The following is a 21,514-nucleotide window of genomic DNA, read 5'->3' as shown; positions in this document are numbered from 1 at the left end:
GATCTCGTCCTTGACCAAGTGCTTTTTAGGAGTACATTCGTGATTCGCTGCACAATGGATGAATTCCGACCAAAAAGGCAATTATTCGGAAGCCACTAAAAATGTACAACAATACACAAAAAGTTTCAAAATTTTGCAGATAAATTCAAATATTAAATTCGAAATCATTGTGACTGACAGAAGTGTATAGTTTGTCCGACTTTTGTTTGAAGATCCGCCACTGTGGCTGGTTGGGCCGCAACCTTTATCCATCTAACGAATTAAATTCGCTAGTTAGACTGATTGACATAATATCAAAAACTGGTGAAGGGGATGTTAGTAATTTAAATACGTCTGTTCACATTTCTAACCATTGTCAGTTTGATTAACAAAGTGAATTTGACATGCGGTTTCGACATTCACAGTCGGCGCACAGAAGAGTATTTGACCCAAAAGGATTCCTCGATAGCTACTACATTATTTAAATTACACATTATTTATCAAAAAAGCTCTACAAAGTTACGTTTTCAGAATTTTGAAATAATACTTGTTTACTGAGATAGAGCGAGAAATGGGCTGAGAAATTTTTAATTTTTTGCTTCAAATGAATGGTGCTTGTCAAAAGATAACACAACAGCGACGAGTGTTTGGAGTGTACAAGAGTAAAAATTAACCTTCCTTGCGTTTTCCACCCTAGAACGTTGCACTGGGGTACAAACGTACTCCACGCGTTTGATCGCAATTTTCGCAGTTAGAAATGCAAACAAAAGAAATGTATAATACCTATATCATTTTCTTCATCATTTAATTGCAAAACCAGCTGTGTAAGTGAAAGTACGGAGTTGATTGAATCAATTGTGCATAAATTGGATTAAACAAAAACAAAACTGAAAACATCGCGATTTCGACTTTTTTCACAAAAATTGCTATAACTTTGCGAATTTTCAACCGATTTGAAAAAATCAAATGATTCTAAAAGATGAAAGAATGGTCTAGAAACGCAATAAAATGGAATTTCGATATTTTTGAAAAAGAAACTCAAAATTGAATTATGATTAGGATCCAAGGTCAGAAAACAGCCGAATTTTCGTCTTCACACGGTTCCGAAGAAGTCGTGGGGTACATTTGTACCCCAGTGCAACGTTCTAGGGTTAAATTTTCCTGCGTCATATGTTTCATACACAAAATGTCCTGTATGTAGACAATGTACAATGCATTTTTCGAACGGTGCTGATATCCCAGCGACTAATGTTGAGTCTTGGTACAACAACAACGTTTTTAAACAGCTATAACTTTTAACTGAAGCAAGATTTGCTCACAAATACTAGTAAGGCTAATAAATGTGACTATTACCTTTCATTTGAGTATTAACAACTGTTAATCAAAGATCAGCTCAATAACTGAAGTTACTTCAATTAGTCTGATTGGATTCAGATGGAGCAGTGCTGCCAAGGACGTTGAATTTTTAAAATATACTCGTTATGGTGCAATGTTGTTGAAAACTGATAAAACTTATCAATTTAAGCTGTCTTTGGCTACGTTTTCCACACAATTGAACTATTGTAAATGTTCTAGGAGAATTGTATTGAGCATTGGTAGGTGATAATTTAGCAGTTTCTAGCACTGCGAGAAAAGCACTTTCTTTATGAAGAAATCCTTTTGTGTATCTTGACCCCACCGTATCCAAGTAAAAATAGTTTTCGAACCCTACATGCACTAGACAAAAATTGAGCATAAAAGGGTTAAATACGGCCATGATCTTTTATGCTCGTTCGTTGTTTAACCCTTTCGTGCCCAACTTTTTTCTAGAGCATGTATGGCTTCATCACTGTTTTGCTGAGGTTAAGAAACACTAAAAACTTTTTCCATAAAGATATATGCTTTCCTCGCACTGCTAAAAGCTACAATTTACAATAGTCCTATTACATGGAAAACGTAAGCAATCTAAATTGATAGGTTTTTCAGTTTTCAATGATTTTGCGAAATAACGAAGTTGTAAGAAAATTTCATTTTTCGTTGTGGCAGCACTGCTCCCTCAGAGTCCAATCAGACTAACTGCAATAACTTCAGTTCTAGACCTGATACTTGTAACTGTAAGTGCTCAAGTGAAAAGTAATAGTCATATTTGTTAGTCTTACTTGATTTTGTGATTAAATCTTGCCGAAATCGAAAATTACGGCTGCTCAAAAATATTGTTGTTTATAAACAAATTGGGCAAGAAAGTGTTAAAAGTCAAAAATCTTCCTGTTTAGTGATAAATCTAGTCATAACTGACATAACATAACATGACATCAACTTTTTTCAGTATCACTGGATCAATTTAGTTTCGTGCTAATTTGCCTTACATTCCGAACCTTTTCACAAGTATTATTTGGAATAGATTGCTGAAAAACATAATCTGTTGATTACATCTAAATGTTTGCATCAGCTTTTCCAGGCAGATTTTCGTAAAAGAGACAACAACAAACAGGCACCGATTGCAAACATAGAATCAAATTTTGTAAAAAGATTTTTTCTTTTTGCATTAGAAATGAATATAAAACATTTCCGTACACCCTAGCGTACCAAATGAATAAATGATAATTCTTTCATGATGGGTCACCACATGCGTCCCAACGGGCTTACACACAAGACCGTTCATCATCATTGTGGCAGCAGTTCATTAATTATTTAGATTAGTGATAATTCACCAATAAATTGGTTTGCCCTTTCAATCAAAGCAAATAGCGCGTGTAACATCTATACTTACCGATATCTATGAAAAATATTACATCGACTATCGAATCAACTACTAGTAATGACACATCCTCGGATGTTTTGTTCTTGAAGGCTACATTGTATGGTACCTAGGGAGAAAATAGGAAAAAAATAATTGTTAAAATATGTATTACTGAGAAGTGGTAAAAGAGTATAATAGGTAATAGGTCAAATCTCGCTTAGTTGATATAATAAAGCCTATTATTATATTTTATGCCTCTGCTTCCGGCAGGCAGTGGAATCCGAGGCTACTGTGCTTTCATTTTCATTGCTTTGACCGAGCTACCGAAAATATAATCATTCGTGGAATAGATAAAAAATCACCATAAATAATCCAAAGCATTTAATATCAAGAAAATTTACTTGTTATGCACGAAAACACAATAGAACATGAAACTTCTACAAATATATTTCATATTACTTCAGGCAGCGACATATGTGTAATAGAAACGGAGGCAGAGGGACTCCGTCAATTTACCCTAACCGCCAACTAGCCCCGGGTTCCCCTAATCTTCAGAAAACTTTAGAAAAAGTTTAGGTAAGATAATTGGTTTCCAGCCATCATAATCATTATGGTAGAAGAGTTATGAGCAATTCGGAATCATAGATATTAGCTAAAGATTTGAACTAAAAATATTATTTAAAAAAAATGCCCCTTAGAAATATGTTCCAATAGCTGTTACAATGAACATTATAGAAGATAGAGTTTCTAAAGGAATTTGAACTGCAACCGTTTTTTTAAAGGAATACCCTAAAGCTTCCTTTTGGATTGCTTGTGAAATGCAATGTGTGAAATTGAGAGCTCTGCAATCAGCTGAGGTGAAGGTGAGGGCGAAGGATGGAGCATTTATTTAGAAGATTGTATATCAAGACCGGTATACTGTGAGCACCATTTTGGGAGCTGTGATCTGGTTGGCAGATTGTGTGATCCCGCTGTAGTCCATTTGATGTTCAGTCACGACATTACGGGTATGTCCCAAACTTCGAAATGGAAAGTATGAAATTTAGAGCTAGCATGTCATCAGCAAATTTGTTTAAAATGTGTTATTCTATTACTTAATTGAAGGCAGTCAGCTCGATCTTGATACTTTAAAAAGTTGAATTTAGGATCTTGCCAAAATTATAACCACCCTAGCTGGGGCTTCATCCTAAAAGAAGGGCTTTCCGAAGTACAACTTTCCTAATAATATTATCAGGTAAAGTTATTTCGTTTTAGTAAATAATTAAAATTTTCTTGCTAAATTCACATTCTGGACCAATGTGTACTGTTGACAATGGCTTTCTATGAAAAGTACTGCACAATATCTACTCCAAAAACGCATCTGCTGAAAATAAAATCAACACACAGACTCCATCAAAACTATTGATTCACATATCACTAGTAATGACTTTTCTAGTAGACTGACCCACCGTATGCAACAAGACACTACCAGCGACTCAAGTATGGGAGAATAGGAAAATAAAGGGGTTGTTGTATCTGCCATAAACTGGCTAGGATGGACCTGACAAAACTCTAGTTAACCGAGATTTTGGTATAAACTACTACGTAGCAATTTATAGATAATAGATGGCGCCTACTCATTCTAGTCCACCTACTACGAGTATCATGGTAATAAATCGATAATGGACGAGTTGGCATTGCTTGCCATAGGTTTTAGGCCGAGGAAAGGACATGAAAAGTCTGTTTTATATAAATGCCCGTCTGAGATGGTAGATTAGAAGACTGTCGAGGAATACGTTATCTCCGACTTGTCCGTCATAGACACTGTAAGTGTTCATTTTTCCCGCATTGTGCTACTACATGCTACAGCTAGAATCAAGTTTTCCATTCAATATACATGGAATTTCTAGTTTTTAAAAAAACACTTACTTATGTTGAAGGAACAATAGAATTCAGTTCCCATTGAGAAAAAGCTATTAAAATAGCTTAAAACATTTGGAAAATGGTTCCGGGCCTCAAGGTATTCGTCTTAGACACAGTTTTCATATCAGTTTATTTATCTATTTATACCAGTTATTCAGGAGAGCAAGCAGTGTGTTTTACTTACCATAATTGCTGTATAAAACGTTAAACACAATATCACCCAATCCCAGATTGCTTTAAATGCACAATAATGCAGTAAAATATGCGGCGGTGTTTTTGGCGCTTCCTGGCGATATTGTGGCATAACATCGGCACTTAATGACATCATCTGTGGCGGCGATTAGTGGGAGATTTGGTTGGGTTAGTTTCGATGTCGGGCGTAACAGGATGAGCAGCATGGTAACACAATGAAAAGAGCAAAGTTAGTTTCGTATGGGTAGGTGCCAGATATATATGGTAGATCTATATGAATGAAGGAGGAGGAGGGTGCATGTTAAACCGGAATGTGAAGATATTTAAAATTAAAATTGTGGTGTAAAGCAAACTATAATAACAGCTGAATAATTTATGCCAGCAACAGCATCGTTGGCAGATTTTCTAATAACTGAGGCATTCAACCGGGAGCAAATGTAATATGATGTTGGCGTCAACGATGGGAATCGCCCCCACTGGAGGATTTTACGAGCCTCATCGGAGAAATGGTGTCAAACCAAGCTATACATGTATGTTATTAAATAAAAAAAAATTATCGAACTGCGGCACAAGCCAAGGATTCAATTGAAAAGTATATCAATTTATTATCTGAAAACGGCGGATGAGGCAGATTAGGCCACAGAACAGTGCGTTCGAGATGGACAAAACATCTAAACTTGACATAAAATTTTCATACCACTAAAACTTATCTTGGTGTACCATGACTTAATTTGTTTCACAAAAATTTTGTGGATATCCATTGTAAACAAAAGCGGTTTTAAAAGTTACCAAGGTCTATGAAATTCGTAAGAATTTGAAGAGTAAACAGCTTTAGGCCATATCCTTACACACTTAGCATGAATGAAAATTATATTTGACGTAAACAATTTGACCTCTTCCTGGATTTATTAAGAATCCCTCATTGAGGAAGTGTGACGTCTAAAATGAGCATTTATGTGCTTAAATAAGGTTAGATATTGATTTGAAATTAATGTTTTATGCAAAATAAAGGGTTGTTTCAGAATTTCTTTAATTAAGACCCAAATATATGCTTAAAAATTGCCAAGTTTGGTATTTGGTCGAAATTTAGAAAAGTTTAAATAAATAATAGGAGAAAGTGGGTCAATTCGGACCTAGTAAGAGTTATTCAGCTATAGAATGGAATCTTGTCAACCGATTGACGAGAACTTTTTTTCTGATAGCCTGGCCGATTGCGCACATTTTTTCTCATTTGAAGAAGCATCCACAATATTCAAAGCCACATAAAGCATACTTTTAACATCAACAGCAGCAGTAAATAATTTTGGGAAACATTCGATTCCAGTTAGTCCTCTGTATGCCGTACACTGATAGAATATATTCGTAAATTGCTAGGAATTAGATTCGTACAGAAAATTTTCATAAAATATACGAATTTTTCGTACATATAATGAATCGTTCGTAGTTCTATTGAAACACTTTTATTTTTCATTACGATTGTTTAGTGAAAACCACGAAACGACTTTCGTTGGCTTATTACGAAATGGCTTCATAAGGCAAACGAATTGTTCGCTGCTATATACGAAAGTCTTTATAATATTTACGAGCACCATTCGTCAAACCGTCAACGTCAAAGGAGTTTCAATGGAATATGGAGTCATTGTTGCTATTCGTCAGATAATTGTTGATCACCACGACGGTCTTGGTCTGACTATTTAGTAACCGTATCCGTGTCCGCCGGTTTCAGGAAGATTTCCTAAACTTCCTTCGCTTCCATTTGATCCAGAATCCGGAGCAGTACGGATTCAGTTGAGCCATCGTGAATTTGATCCAGAATCCGGAGCAGTACGGATTCAGTTGAGCCATCGTGAACTGCTCGTTGGTTTTGAATGAATAAGTTAGTTTTTCTCAGCGGGAGCAATGTCAAAATAATATGCTATTAAATACGAAAAATTCTCTTAGATGAACGAAAAGAATTCGAGCGATCAACGAGATTGTTCGTAATATACACAAATGTTTATTAAAATAAACAAAACATTTCGTTTCATTCACGAAAAATAATGTTGTATCAACGACGACATTCGTGCAATGTACACTAAATTAGTAAAATTTACGATAGCTTTTGTTCTTCAAGCGGCCATTTCTTCATATCACAAGAAAATTGATTTTTATAAATTAAAAAAAATCGATGTTATCAAACATCAATCCTAAAAGATCGACTGAAAGCAAATCAATCTGTGTCATTTATTAAAAAATCGGTGTTGGCAAACATCGATCCCGAAAGATCGAATGAAAAAATAAGAGGATAATAAATACGAAAACTTTTCTAAGATGAACGAAAAGAGTTCGTGCGACCAACCACATCGTTCGTAATATACATAAACGTTTATTAAAACAAACGAAACATTTCGTTTCATTCACGAAAAATGATGTTATTATCAACGTTCACATTCGTGCACTGTACACAAAATAAGTAAAAGTTACGAAAACTTTCGTTCATCAAGCGGCCATTTCTACACACCACAATCTTTCTAGTCCTCAACAATGATGAGCAGGTTGAAATAGAATCGAATTTGCCAGATCGATTCCTTTAATTAAAAAAAATCACTGCTGTCAAATATCGATCCTAAAAGATCGAATGCGACCAACGAAATCGTTTGTAGTATACATAAACGTTTATTAAAAGAAACGAAACATTTCGTTTCATTCACTAAAAATAATGTTGTATCAACGATTACATTCGTGCAATGTGAACTAAATAAGTAAAATTTACGAAAACTTTCGTTTATCAAGCAGCCATTTCTTCGTACCACAAGAAAATCGATTTTTATAAATTAAAAAAAATCGATGTTATCAAACATCGATCCTAAAAGATCGGAGAGGATAAATACGAAAACTTTTTAAGATAAGCGAAATAAAATCGTGCGACCAACAAAATCGTTCATCATATACATAAACAATAATGGAAATAAACGAATCATTTCGTTTCATTCACGAAAAATAACGTCGTTATCAACGATAATATTACTGCAATGTACACTAAATATGTAAAATTTACGAGTGCTTTTGTTCATCAAGCGGCAATTACTTCACACCACAATCTTTGTAGTCCCCAATAGAGGTGAGCAGGTTGAAATAAAATCGATTTTGCTAGATCGATCTTTTTAGTTAGTTAACAAAATCGTTGTTGTGAAACATCGATCTTAACTTATCGATTGAAAAAATGATATGCTAATGAATACGAAAACTTTCTTAAGATGAACGAAATAAATTCTTGTGAGCAATGAAATCGTTCGTAATATACATAAACGTTTATTAAAATAAACGACAAATTTCGATTCATTCATGAAGAATAATGTCGTTATTAACGATAACATTCGTGCAATGTAAACTAAATAAGTAAAATTTACGAAAACTTTCGTTCATCAAGCAGCCATTTCTTCGTACCACAATAAAATCGATTTTGCCACATCGATTTTTTTTAAATTAAAAATATCGATGTTGTCAAACATTGATCCCAAAATATCGACTGAAAACAGCAACAGGCTTATAAATACGCAAACTTTTCTAAAATAAACGAAATAAATTCGTGCTACCAACGAAATCGTTCGTAATAAACACAAAAGTTTATTAAAATAAACAAAACATTTCGTTTCATTCATGAAAAATAATGTCGTTACCAACGATAACATTCGTGCAGTGTACATTAAATGTGTAAAATTTGCGAAAGCTTTCGTTCAGCAAGCGGCTATTCTTGTTGATGAAATGAACGAAACCTATTATTTACAATGCACGAAAATACTTCGTTGCAGAAAACAACGAATGAATTCGTGCATTGCATGATCGATTTCATTATATTTACGAATTTATATTATCAGTGTAGCGGAGTCTTCTGGCCCCCTTTGGTGGAGTCACAGTTTTCATCGCCCCTTCCTCGCCCCCCTCTATGTCATCTCTATGTTACGATTCTGGTACTACTTATTATCAGTTTTACATATAGTTTTCTATTAGAACCGCCTCAATTCAGTGTTATAGCTAAAATTTTCACTTGGGATAGTTTTTGTTCAATTACAAGTGAACATGATGCATGCATCATCGCTCAAGGAATGAGTTTTTTTTTAATTTTTCGCATATTAAAATAAGTGCAAAGGTAGAAATATAATTATAACATTATAATAGTGTGCATCGCAGGAATTAATTTGAGTGTAATGAATTGAATGATAAACGCTGCCGGGTATACATATATTCTGGTATTTACTTACATGAGCTAGATTTGATTGCTTTGTAGGATCCTTTAGCGTAGGCAAATGCGCACTAAATTGACGGCTGCGGGTTACGGAACGGGCCAGCTTGGCGAATTTTGACAGTCCTTTATAGATGGAGAAAGTAAAATATTAAAATAAAATGGCAACATCAAACCTTAAATGGGATGGATAGGCTGAAAATAAAATCGACTCGAATTGGAAGCATGATTATCTCTGATTCTACAGCAGTTATTTTCTACAAACGATAAAATCGTGCAATAATGAATATGAAGCGCCTCTCTGCAACCTGACGCTCGTTTACTGGGTCGAGCCGCAATGTGCAAATTCTCGTGGCTGATTCCTTCGCTCCCAAATATGACATTAATTATGCATGGTTTTTTACCCTTTCTGACCATAGCTATGTAGCTCTTTGGGACGAGCCGAACTATACAGATGATGACTTTGGCCCTGGAACCGTGGGCATTACAAAGTTTTTAGCCATACACGGTTCTATGGAAAATCCCAAAGACTGCCAATGAAGTAGAAGCAATGATTTAAATTTATCTGTCTGGCTGTTTCCTAGTTCTAATAGTATGTGCTAGTCATGTATCACCCTATCACAGCTTTAATTGAAATGGATGGTTTTGGATGATTCAGGCATCTTGCTCTACGTACATGTACGGCATGTTGCGATACCCGAGAGGAAATGAAAATATTTCATGTCGTAGGTGGTAGTTCAAAGTCGGTCAAAGAGATTAATGAGGCAGATATAGTCCATGGGACTGGATGGAACTGGACAATTACTTTTTCCACAATACAATACACAAAAACTACCCAACGATCGAAAAATATTCCTATTGTTTTGATAGATTAAACATTTTTCGGTCAACCAAAGCTTTTGATCAATCCATAATGTTCAGCATTTATTAAACAGTGAACACATTTAGAAAATCTGCAAAACGGAATTTTAAATCAGTGGTCTACTTAAAACAGAAACGGCAGCTTCACACGAGGAATATCCAGGGATTATGCGTAGCCATCCTCGTCTTGCGAGTGGAAAGTCGCCGAAACGATCTAGTGTTACCACTCTCCGATCCCAGCATCAAGCCTATGTTTATTTGCACGGACTTGAGTACACGAAAGCATGATGGGGCGATAAAAGCAACGCTCAACCGATGAGAGAATGCTTTGAAGCATATATTGCTCGTTATCTATCGTATTTTCCCTGCAGAAACGTTTTGCTTTTCAACCTGTTGAAGTACTCATACAAAAGCCACTCTGTGGTTGTCGTCAATTTAGAACGTGTTTTATTATTTATGTTGAGTGGTCGGTGACCAACGGAACAAGGTCGTGTTCATCAGGAAGCAGTTTCGGAGATTGGTGTTATTTTCCATTACTGTTTATGGGAAAATTATAATTCGAAACTCTTGATACTCTTGTCCAAATCAGTCGAAAATCCGATATAAAGATTGTTGGCTAAATTAGAATATTTTATCATTTTGCCCAAAAAATAATTCGCGAATGGATTTTTGCTGGAATCTAGATGGATGCGAAAAAACTAAGCAAACTCCTGATTGTGAACGGGTACCTTAAAATAAATGATCCTTTATTAACACTTTTTACAATTGGCGTCTAAGAAATATGATTGATTTGAGTGTTGCGAAATGATTTGTTATCAGCTCTCATCGTGTGAGGAGCATGTTTCGTTTAACTACAATATTATTGGAACTCAGCTGCAACGCGTTGGTCATGTGAAAGATCTAGGCGTTATTCAAGATGAAGTCATCACTTCTCAGCGATCAGCGTAGATTCATAGAATATGGCTACGTCAACTGCCTTGGAATGACCTGCTGAATCTACCACCGTAGGAAGACTGTTACCAATTATTAAGAATACATATATTTGAAGATCGCACGCATCGCAAGCTACCTTCATGTCAATGGTTCTTCTGAAAAAATATTATGTTCCCGATCGACCCGTGTTTTTCGTCCTCGAACATTGCTGAAGACCGAATTCAGTAACACTATGATGTCAACAATACAATTTTGAAATAATTCTTCGCTTAAACGATTTTACCGACGTCTTTGACTTCGTCATTAGATCCGCGTTAAATTTAATTATTTTTTGGTTTGCTTCATTAAGATTCAATGTCAGTGGAACTAAATTGTTTAAATACAAATAAGAATATAACCAATGGTTCTAGATACGAAACAAAGAATAAGTAAGAATTTTAAATAGCAAAAGTTAATTGATTGCGAACTAGCCAATAGTAGAAAAAGAGAATATGAAGTAAAAGTATTTCCTGGAGGCCACTTACCAAGAACTGTAATAGTGAAAGTGTTAGAAAATAGTGAAGCCAAGCAGCAGAAAGGTAAATTGATAAAATTAAAACAACTCAAGTAAAGTTGAAAGAAAAAAAAGTTAAAAGTTCATTTCAGATATCTTACACAAAACCTCACGAAGATAGGAATTCGCAGAACCACATTTGCAACTAAACTTACCTCCCTTCGTATCCTCGCTGTCAATTGGCTGTTTTAGAGCCGTTATATCACGAAACGTGAGCAAAAAGAGCACGACCAGATCTCGTTCGTTCCGGATGGGCGCCACCTGCAGCAGGAGCCATAGCGGTGTTTCTGTGAACAACGGACAATATTGTTTATTAATAGAGGGAAATCATGCGGGGAGAACACGAATAACTTGAATAAAATCTTCAATTGGTTGACGAACATAAATCACATCAATATCCAGATAACAATGACACTCAAATCAGTGGTCATAAAAATGCATTCTGGTACTAAAAAGAAAAGTGAGGGGATAGAATTCATTCTGGTTTGTGACAGAATATAAAAGTATGTTTTGCTCGACAGAGAATAGGTATGATATTATGTGATGAAATGTGGCTGACATATATATCAAATCAATTATGGAGCATAGCATTTTAGTGGTCTTCCAGGTATCATTGTACGATGGTACAAGAAATTCACCATAGTATGCAAATATTATGAAATTTGCTTGGAAGTTGAATCGTGGTCCACTGTACAGAGTATCGAGAAATATAGCTTGTTTCATTTGATTGTAATTAAATTATTTATCAATTTCTAACAGAGAGCTCTATGGAAACCTGTCTTTACAGTCAATTTAAATTCGTTTAGATAAACGGATGATGCGATTCGAAACCAATAATTGGCAGATTTCTTATTCATCGAATAATCAGCGCCATTCCTAAAACGTGTGGGTGAAAAAGTTTACAGTCTCTCACATTAGAGAAAAAGTTTTTCGTTTTCAATTCACTATTTTCAGGAATTAAAGTACTTAGCTTAGCTTATGTAGACAGCTCGTGGTAGCACTTCATGATTGACCGAAAAAGTGCAAATGCACAATAAACCAACAAAGTTGTTTGCGGAGTATATAAGTGTATATGAAAGGAAAACATGTTATACCAACATTCGTTATTTCTAGAGATCGTTGATACCACTGCATCTCCACGAGAAACACGGAGAATGATATATCTTTATAAAAATAGTATCTGAGCATTTTTCACGAAATTCATTTGCGATAAATTTCTAAAAAGTTAATCAAGGAACTTGAACTATGGTACGTCCAAGTCCTGCAGGCAAAAGGCAAAAGATTCTTCATATTTCAAGTCCAGTCACTCCAGTCTTAGTTTTCTGATCTAAGTTTATAATGGATTCGCTCTAGAATACCTATCCATCTTCCAATTTTATAGCTCTATTTTGTCTTAGTTTTAATTTTGCCGACAATAACCAACAAAATTGATACAGCGAAATGTAAGTAAACTCGATTACCCGGGAATCGCAAAAAAATCTCACACCGGATAATCGAATCGAGCTTTTTTTGTGTTATTTTATGAATTTAAGCTTCATTCGTGAAGAAATTGAAAATAAAATCAGTTTAAATTTTCCTATTATGGTAAATGTATATGTAGCTATTTTGGCCCTAGTAGATTTTTCAATTTTTTAAGGCAAGATTTGTATTTTAAGTTGATTTAACGGGTTAACGGTATGTATTAGTTATTTAGCCTTGTCATTTTTGCAACATCACTCGATATCGCAGAGAGCAGGGCTGAAAAAGATTCCTTTTAGCCTAGAAAACATCTAAAAAATTGCAAGCCGACCCAGGAGAAATTAATGGACCCGAAAATGGATTGAAGTGATCCAAAGGCAATTTTATTGAAATTTTGTATTTTTTCGCCTTTTACATTTCTTATAAAAGAAATGTATAGAATTCGCTCAAACTTTCAAGATTTTTTTCGAGTCTTTTATACCAATCGATTCAGCTCGACGATTTGGGACAATGTCATTGTGTATATGTAACGGACAAACTCTCATTCGTGTTTCTTAGCAATAGCTGAACCGATCTTATCCAAACTAATTGAAAATGAAAGGACCATCACCCAGACAGAACGCTATTAATTTGTTGTTGATTCTGATGTTTAGTTTCTAAGACATGTTTGAATGTGTTAAATGGCGTTTTTTACAATTTTTTAAAGTATCTGTCGAAATTGACGATATAAATTAACCCTTTAAGTTGATGCCAATAGTATCTTCGGAGAATTTATTGGATGTAATAAGCTCTTTCTTTCGATATTGTGTTTTCACAGAATAATCCCCCTACAAGTGAGATATTTTCATAATTTTCTTTTAAGTGATTATATTGAGATGACGTCTTCAGCAATTTTGTAGATATTCTTTTACGGAAAACTTTACTGAAGACACTGAGTTTCTATCTTGTATGCTTTAAAAGTTATAGCATGTTATTTATTGTTCAATATAGTAGTGATACATTTAAATATACCAGCCGAATTTTATTTCGATAAAATGGAAAAGGATGATAACAGGACATATTTTGTACTTCATTTTCTATCTACCATCGCTAGAAATAACCACTAAACAATTTCAAGTTGTCTAATTGTGCTTTGATCACTTATCAGGTTCCAAACTTTCATGTACCAGTACCTTCTGACAGCTAATTTTCTAATTTATGATCCTTTGATCACATCTCGAAAAACGAGAATCGAAATAAATAAATTCAAGTAAGTCGAAACAAAGTCATTATAAACTCGCCCACAAGAAACTTCTGTCTACTTGAGGATTTTTCTTGAAGATATCTTTTTTTTCCTATTGCGTCAAACTACGCCAACTACATCATTTTTGGTGGATTGTTAAAAAAATACTTTAGCGGTTTCGTTCAAAATAATAATCCCATTCTTTCATTTATTTGGGTATGTTGAAAAAGTGTCCTAAATTTATCGGTACGCTTAAGGGGGTGGACTATTTTGGGAAACAAAAAAGAGGCTTGTTTTCGTGTTTTTTGAAAAGGAAAGAAACGTCCTAACATTTTGAAAATTTATATATATACTCGCACACACATTTGGAAAGTTAAAATAAAAATTTTCCTAGAAAAATTTCACAAAATAGTGGAGTTAAGAAATATTTCGTTGCTGGAAAAGTGCAGCTGGTAGTTCTTGTTGAAATCATTGAAACAACAAAGATTTCTGATTTACGTAAGTATGCCTTCTCTTTGATTTTCCGTATGCGTTTTTCCGCGGTCTTCTAGGAATAACCTATTTATGGTATGAATTGTTGTCACTAACGTGTCACAGAAACGATTAAAATCTTTGTTAGAATCTTTTTCAATTTATCTATCACCGTAAGCAAAAAACTAGATTTTTTCGATCTTGTATAGCCGGGTTTATATATGCAGCGGATCGTCAAAGATTAGAAATTTTAAGTATTTTCTGTAACCAAGATTGCAAAATTTTATTAAGAGGTTACACCACTGTGGAGCACGAAAATATAGGCATATTTCAGAAATTTTACTTGATACATTGTAAAGAATCGAATCGAATTAAATCAAGATCCTGTAAAATGGGTTTTGTAATATTAGTTTTGGTGTACAAAAACTAAAGTGTCAATTTTATTCAACACAAGATTGTGGCTGAACAATATTTTCCCACAGACAAAGATATTTTGGAAAAGGTCCACTACCGGAAATCTATCTCGAGCCAAAAACATAACAAAAAACGATATTTTCACTTCATTTTATTGCGAAATGGTACTCTTTTAAATAGAAAAAAGTTGAAAATTTTATAAAAATCTTTTGTATACACATCAAAAAATGCAATAAAAAATGAAATCCTGCGTCCGTCGCTGGAGAAAGCAATTTCAAATACACTGTGAAAATTTCAGAACGATAAAAAACGTTTGTTTGAGTTATTGTTTTCGGCCATCGTTAAAAATGTGGTTTGTAGAAAACACAATTAAAGTTTTCAATACTCTCAAGGTATACATAACAGGCGTTGTTTCAATATTGAAAATTTGAATATTCATGTGTCATTGCCGCTTTGCATATTTGTACATATCACTTTTAAGACCCTAATGCAATTTCAGGCAAATGAAAAAAATATACTTAAGGGTGTGTATATTACGAAGCACTTGTGTGAATATTATCAGACTTACGAAAATTTTAAATAATCGAAACTATGTCTTTCGCTCCACAACGTAGTTTTTTCGTCGCTTACGGTGAACGTGAATCGCTCAACTGAAGAATATGGAGCTAAAACAAATGTTAGTTTTAAGTATTCATTAATGATTTAATGAAGGGTTTCGCGAAAAAATGGTACAATAATGGTGACGGTTTTCAGGTACTGAGAGTCCTAATTTGTTTTATTGGCATTAGAATTAGTAATACTGGTTCAAATCAAAATCCTATGTTAAACCACTAGCTTTTGTGAATCGAAATGTATTGCTCACTGTGAGGTCATTTTCAGAAAAATTCGATATCGAAACGAAGTAATCGCGTTGAGGTGGCGTGTTATACAGATCTGCAATTTCAGTTCCAGTTCTCAGATCGCCATGAAAATTTGAACAAACGCTATCAATGATATGTACTTTAAATATACGCAATAGTTTTTTTTTAAGTTTTTGGGCCAGCACAAATATAGACCCTAAAAGTAAATTGAGTTTTCCATACATAATGCATTGAATGAAGAACTTAAATATTTTATTCACAAAGCATTAAGTGGATTGTTCGCCTATTTCAAAGGACATTTTTTTCGTTTTCCTTTGATATGATTTGACTTTTGAAATTTCTCGTAAAGATGTTATCCCATGCTAATTTGATCAATATAATATCCGAAGATGTTGATTTGAGCGTTTCCTTGAGGCCTGCCACTGCCCCGTGTAGTATGTGTTATCAAAAACATCGCGAAGCATCGTGTTGTAAATGTTTTTAATCGATATAATATCCGAAGAGAGTCATAAGTGTTATAAGAAACATCTCATCACACTATTAGGTGGATTAAACTCGTTTTTCTTATATAAACTATTTTAAAACCACTAAAATTAATATGCAATTTTGAAATTTATTTCTCGCATCAATACAAATTTAGAATTTTTATTGATGCGAGAAATAAATTATAAAAGTTAAATTTCGCGCGGGGCCGATCATTCCTAACCAGGGGGTGGCATCTCTATGTTGATGTACAGGTGTTGACAGAAGTCAACAGGTTGACTTAGATTTTAAGATTCATTTTTTTGTGATATTTGTATTTTTTATTTATGTAATGCTGTGTACTATGTTATTATATTTTATTGTTGTGTGAATCCATTGTAATCAGGTGTGAATATGTGAAAAGATAATGGGTTTTTACGCCCATTTGAGGATTGCTTCTGAAGTATATCCTGAAATGGGCTTTTCCCATTCAACTACATTTCATGTAGACCAACAAAGGTCAGATGAAAAATAAGAATAAATAAATAAATATTGTGGGCCCAGCCTCTTCTAGACCCATGCTCTTGCATGGAGTTGTTTTAATTTCAGCAATTGGTGATGTTTATTGTTGTTTATTGTTTATTTGTTGTACCTTCACCAACAGACCACTTGGCCCCAATACTGATTGTTTGAACTAATTACATTTCAGAATAGATAATATTTTAGCCTTAATCGTACTCCTCGTCAGGTTGAAATCGCCACACTGTTAAAAATACACTGAAGTCCAGTAACAGCGTTCTGCGACCATAGTGGGTTCTCCTGAACGGAACTCGCAGAAGAGAGTTACAACGTAGAGGTCGAACGAGGTCTTGAAGATCCAGGCGTCCGAGGATTGTAGGGCAATCCACTCTGACAGACAGTAAGTCCGAGACGAACAGGACTCGAGAGCAGTCGCTCCGGATGCCCAGAGTGTTGAGCGGTATTAACTGACAACGGTTTTCGTAGCTCAGCAGCTCAAACTTGTTTTGCCAAGGAAAACGGCGGAGTGCAAAACGTATGAACCGGCGTTGATTCTGTCAACGCCGCTCTGGTAGTATGGATCCCAAATAGCACATCAATATTTTAAATAGCAGAACAGTACTCTAGAGTTTAAACAGTAGCAGTCCCAAAAAATTTCGCTCTTCGGAAAATGAACCCAAGCTGTCTTGATGCCTTATCCACGATGCATGAAGTATGTGGTTCGAACGTAAGTGCTGAACCCATGATGACTCCAAGATCGTTAACATGAGAGTGTCTTGGACCGCTCTAGTCGAATAAATGGTAGTTAAACTGCGCGTGAACGTAACGATTGAGCATTTACTCGGATTCAAAACCATTCTGTTTAAGTTACACCACGTACTAAAGCTCTCCAGTTCACTCTGAAGATAATCGGCATCGGTTTTATCCCGTATTTGTGGAAATTTTTCATGTTGTCGGCCAAAGAAGGGCGGGGTCCTTGTAATTTAATATTGAAGTCATTAAAGTAAAGGAGAAATATTACTGGACCGAGATAGCTTCCTTGTGGGATGCTGGATGTAGCGAAGAATGGTGCAAATCGACAGTCCTTGCTGATTTGGAGTTTCATTCCATCGAGGTAGGAATGAAACCAACGCAGGAGTTGTCCATGAATATCGTGAAAGCTTCGCTATTGCTCTATCGTGGTTGATTTTGTCGAAGGCCGCAGATAGATCCATGTAAATAGCATCGGTTTGCAATCCATCGTGTACATTTGAATGGCTGGAGTTCAAAAGGGGTTAAACCACATGTTGCATTTTTTACAGGAAAAGGGAAAAACTACCGCATTTCCAAATTAACATTGTTCTTATTGTAAAAATATACGTTTTTATTAGTAGTGTTTTCCCATGGTGTCTAGAAAAAATAAGATCATTACATGTTCTACCTTTCAATTCACCGGCATTTCCGTAGTTCGGTGGGGTAATCCCGGGCGAACCAAGCGTCCAAGAGGGGCTAACCTACAATTCGAATGTCCTTTCTTTATCTTTCGTTTTAGAGTTATGATGTCTTTTGCAAAGTTGTTGTCCGACATCTAGCGCTTTATTTGATCACTTAATATTAGTTCGGAATTCAGTTGCTAAGGCGACGCTGTTATCAACTTTTTAGTGGAACAAGATAGAAAGATGGTGTCTAGGGCAAAGTTGTCTGTCATGTAGTTGTAAATATATTATCTGAAAATACCAACTTTGTAGGTCCTACAAGTTTTGAAACATGGCGAATTTTTGAAAAAAATATTCTGTAAGTAAATGTTTTAACTAAAACCTTCTCTATCTCGAAATATACAGGAGCTACAAAGTTTGCATCTTCAGAAGATATGTTTTAAATGATAGGACCTACAACTTTCTCGAAGATACCACATTTCTATCTAGCTTTATTAACAAGTTGATAACAGTGCCGCCCTAGCAACTGAATTCTGAACTAGTATGATTTAACCAAATAAAGCGCTAAGTGACATACATCAACTTTTCCGTAGACACCATGACTCTATAACGAAAGATAACAATTAGTTCCACGTTTTTTTTAACTTTCCGACCACAATGCACCGTTTTTCTCTTGATCCCTTATTGCTCGGTTAACTTTCAATGTAGAGACATGACACATTCAACGGAACTTTCGAAAAATACGCTCAATAATATACATTTGTGCAAGAAAAATATATTAGATCTGAAATAGCTATACATATCTAGTGTGTGAGCGGCACGCACCTTCAGGAACGTGCCGAACCGTCAAAGTACAATGAAATTCAACTAAAACAGTATTATATCGAATTCACCGATATGTGAGCTATAACATAAAATTTACTGATTGCGAATTGATATACTACTTTTTCTTAAAACCTTGGAAAACGAACGAGAAAATTTGAATTTCCTTAAGACTTAATGTGGGGTTGCCCCACTAGCTAGTACTGGGGTTACCTCCATGGTCAACTTTGACTTCTAATAGCAAAAAATCTGAAAATTGTTTTAAAATTTCTTAAATGGCAGTACACATGGATTACTTAGCACTATCAAAAAATGCAAAAATGTCGATTTCGGAATAAATGTGGGTTAGCCCCTTTTGAACGCCAGCCATTCATATGTTGTGAACGAGAGAGTCGTTGTCAATCGTTAAGGCAATAAACCGTGTTAATCATTTGCAATGTCGTGTTTGCAGTGAAAGAACATAGGATCTAAAACAACCAGTTCGAATAGTGTTGATACGACGCTTAAACACGAGATTCTCCGATAATCCGAGGTTTTTCAGCAGGAAGGGAATGTTCCAGTAGTGATTGATAGCACGAATACTCACCGAAGTGGTTCAAGAAGCCCTCTGATGAACTTTTTAACAAAAATCGAGGGAACTCCATCAGGGCCTGAGGAACTAGATGCTTGGAATTTGCTGCAAGAATAGCAGTATTATCGACGCAAATTTATTCGATGGTTCGTCCTAGAGAAGGAGTTTGAAGGATTTCCAATCTTTGCACGTTTAGTGATTTATAAAGTTCGCGAGTTGGTTTATGCGCTTGCTGCCGAAACATTGAAGCAGCATCAATCGTTGGTCTTGCACTTTCTTTTGCAAATAGTTTCATAAAACGTATATTGTAGAAAAATATTTCCAAAACATGTCTGATGGTAAATTGGCCCTAAAATTCAATGTGATAACCAATCAAACTAATTTATCTTTGTTTTTCATTGGCTTTACGTGTTTTCACCAATAAAATAGTCAAATCCATTCATTTTGCCATTTTTTAATAAACAAATTGAGTTTCGTATAACTTCTTCGTTAAACTCGTCGACCAATACTCAAATGATATAGAATTATACACAATATTGTAGGACATTTACATTTCGAATGTGACACTTCGATTCCCATTGTAACCAGCTTCACGCAATTAGGTTAGGAACAGCCCCATGCTAGACGGTCATTTTTTCAAGTCAACATGTCGCTTTGATAAACTTTAAACAACCCAATGCAAGAGTATGGGTGGCATGAGCCTAAAAGCGGCTGGGCCCATTAAATGTTGACTACTGTCAACATCTGTACATCAACATGGAGATCTGTCTGTTTCTTGGCTCCAGTTTAATTTACGTGGTGGTGTCACATATCACAGAGCTCTAACGTTTCTTTTAACCCTCATTCTAGTTAGAAGAGTGCGCGTTGTGATCACTACGCATGTAGTAAGGTTGAACCGTTTCAAAGGCGCATTGGCAATGGGTGTGACTAACTTTCGTGCCTAACCACTAAATAGTCCTTACTTTTCTTCTTTCCTTCTGCCCCACGAGACTACATCAAAGAGTTATGTCGTGGGGAGGCTGATTCGGTCTTGAGATAAAGCGAACTAAAAAAATAGCATGATCACTGGCACTACCTAGTGGTAGAGTTGAAAACTATTTGGTCTTCCATAGGCTAGCTCTTGAACTTCCGAACAAGTTTTCCAAAGATAGTTACCCTGTACAAGATCGAGATCACGAAATATTTCGAATGGAATGTTCTTTTGTTGAAATTTCCATCGCTTGTTCCGTTCACATCATTTTAACAATCTATTTCAGATTTAATGGTGGCACTTGCGGTGTGTCTGTGTATAAAAATGATTATATCTTGTCCAGGACATGCTATCTGAGGAATACAAGATGGATTGTCTTTGCCACAAAATGATACATTAGAGCCGTTTAGCTCCGAACACCTATTCGGCTAATCGCATTTCGACAATTTTCTTTATCATTATTCCAGAGAGCGAGTAAAGGCGCTATAACCTTGGCTTTATAGGCAGGGCAGGTCTAATAAGCTCTGCCCCATCCTAGGAACTTAGGACCAAAGGAGTGACGTTAACCCTCTTAGCCAAGTCACTCCCAACGATTTATCAAACCCCTATCAAATTGAAACGGTTGTGTACGGTTGTCCACGTTTCTTCCTTTTTCAAGGTTCAAAATGATTCGTTGATCAAATTCTTCATTAAATGAATAATTTGATTGCCGTATTATTTTGAATCATCTTCATTTTGTACGCTGCACAGTTGGCCTGGCCGCTTTAATGTTTGTGTCACATAGTATATGAACCACAAACATTAATATTGACAAGAAAAATTGTAGGCGAATGTTTGCAATTTTCCAGGATCCCTACATGTATTGGCTGTGTATGTGTAGACTAGACTAGACTAGAACACCTATTCGGCTAATCGCAGCGGTGAACTTCAGTGAGCCATTTGGCTCCCGTTTCATGTAGTTCCTGTCTT

General features: G+C 35.4%; 1 protein-coding gene across 3 annotated transcripts in view; it reads right to left on the bottom strand.

Moving 5' to 3' along the window:
- LOC131683423 (potassium voltage-gated channel protein eag) overlaps positions 1-21,514 on the bottom strand; it is a 117,757-nt gene that overhangs the window by 45,536 nt on the left and 50,707 nt on the right. For all 3 annotated transcript variants that reach the window (XM_058965402.1, XM_058965400.1, XM_058965401.1), the window contains exons 5-8: positions 11,517-11,648; positions 9,034-9,140; positions 4,785-4,928; positions 2,729-2,825 (exon numbers count right to left, since the gene is read on the bottom strand). In XM_058965402.1, coding sequence (XP_058821385.1) covers positions 2,729-2,825; positions 4,785-4,928; positions 9,034-9,140; positions 11,517-11,648 — 480 coding nt within the window. The remainder of the gene's footprint in view (positions 1-2,728; positions 2,826-4,784; positions 4,929-9,033; positions 9,141-11,516; positions 11,649-21,514) is intronic.

The sequence above is a fragment of the Topomyia yanbarensis genome, chromosome 2 (assembly GCF_030247195.1).
Source record: "Topomyia yanbarensis strain Yona2022 chromosome 2, ASM3024719v1, whole genome shotgun sequence".
NCBI lineage: Eukaryota > Metazoa > Arthropoda > Insecta > Diptera > Culicidae > Topomyia > Topomyia yanbarensis.
The sequence above is the reverse complement of the archived record's forward strand: the minus strand, read 5'-3'. Positions and strand labels throughout refer to the sequence as shown.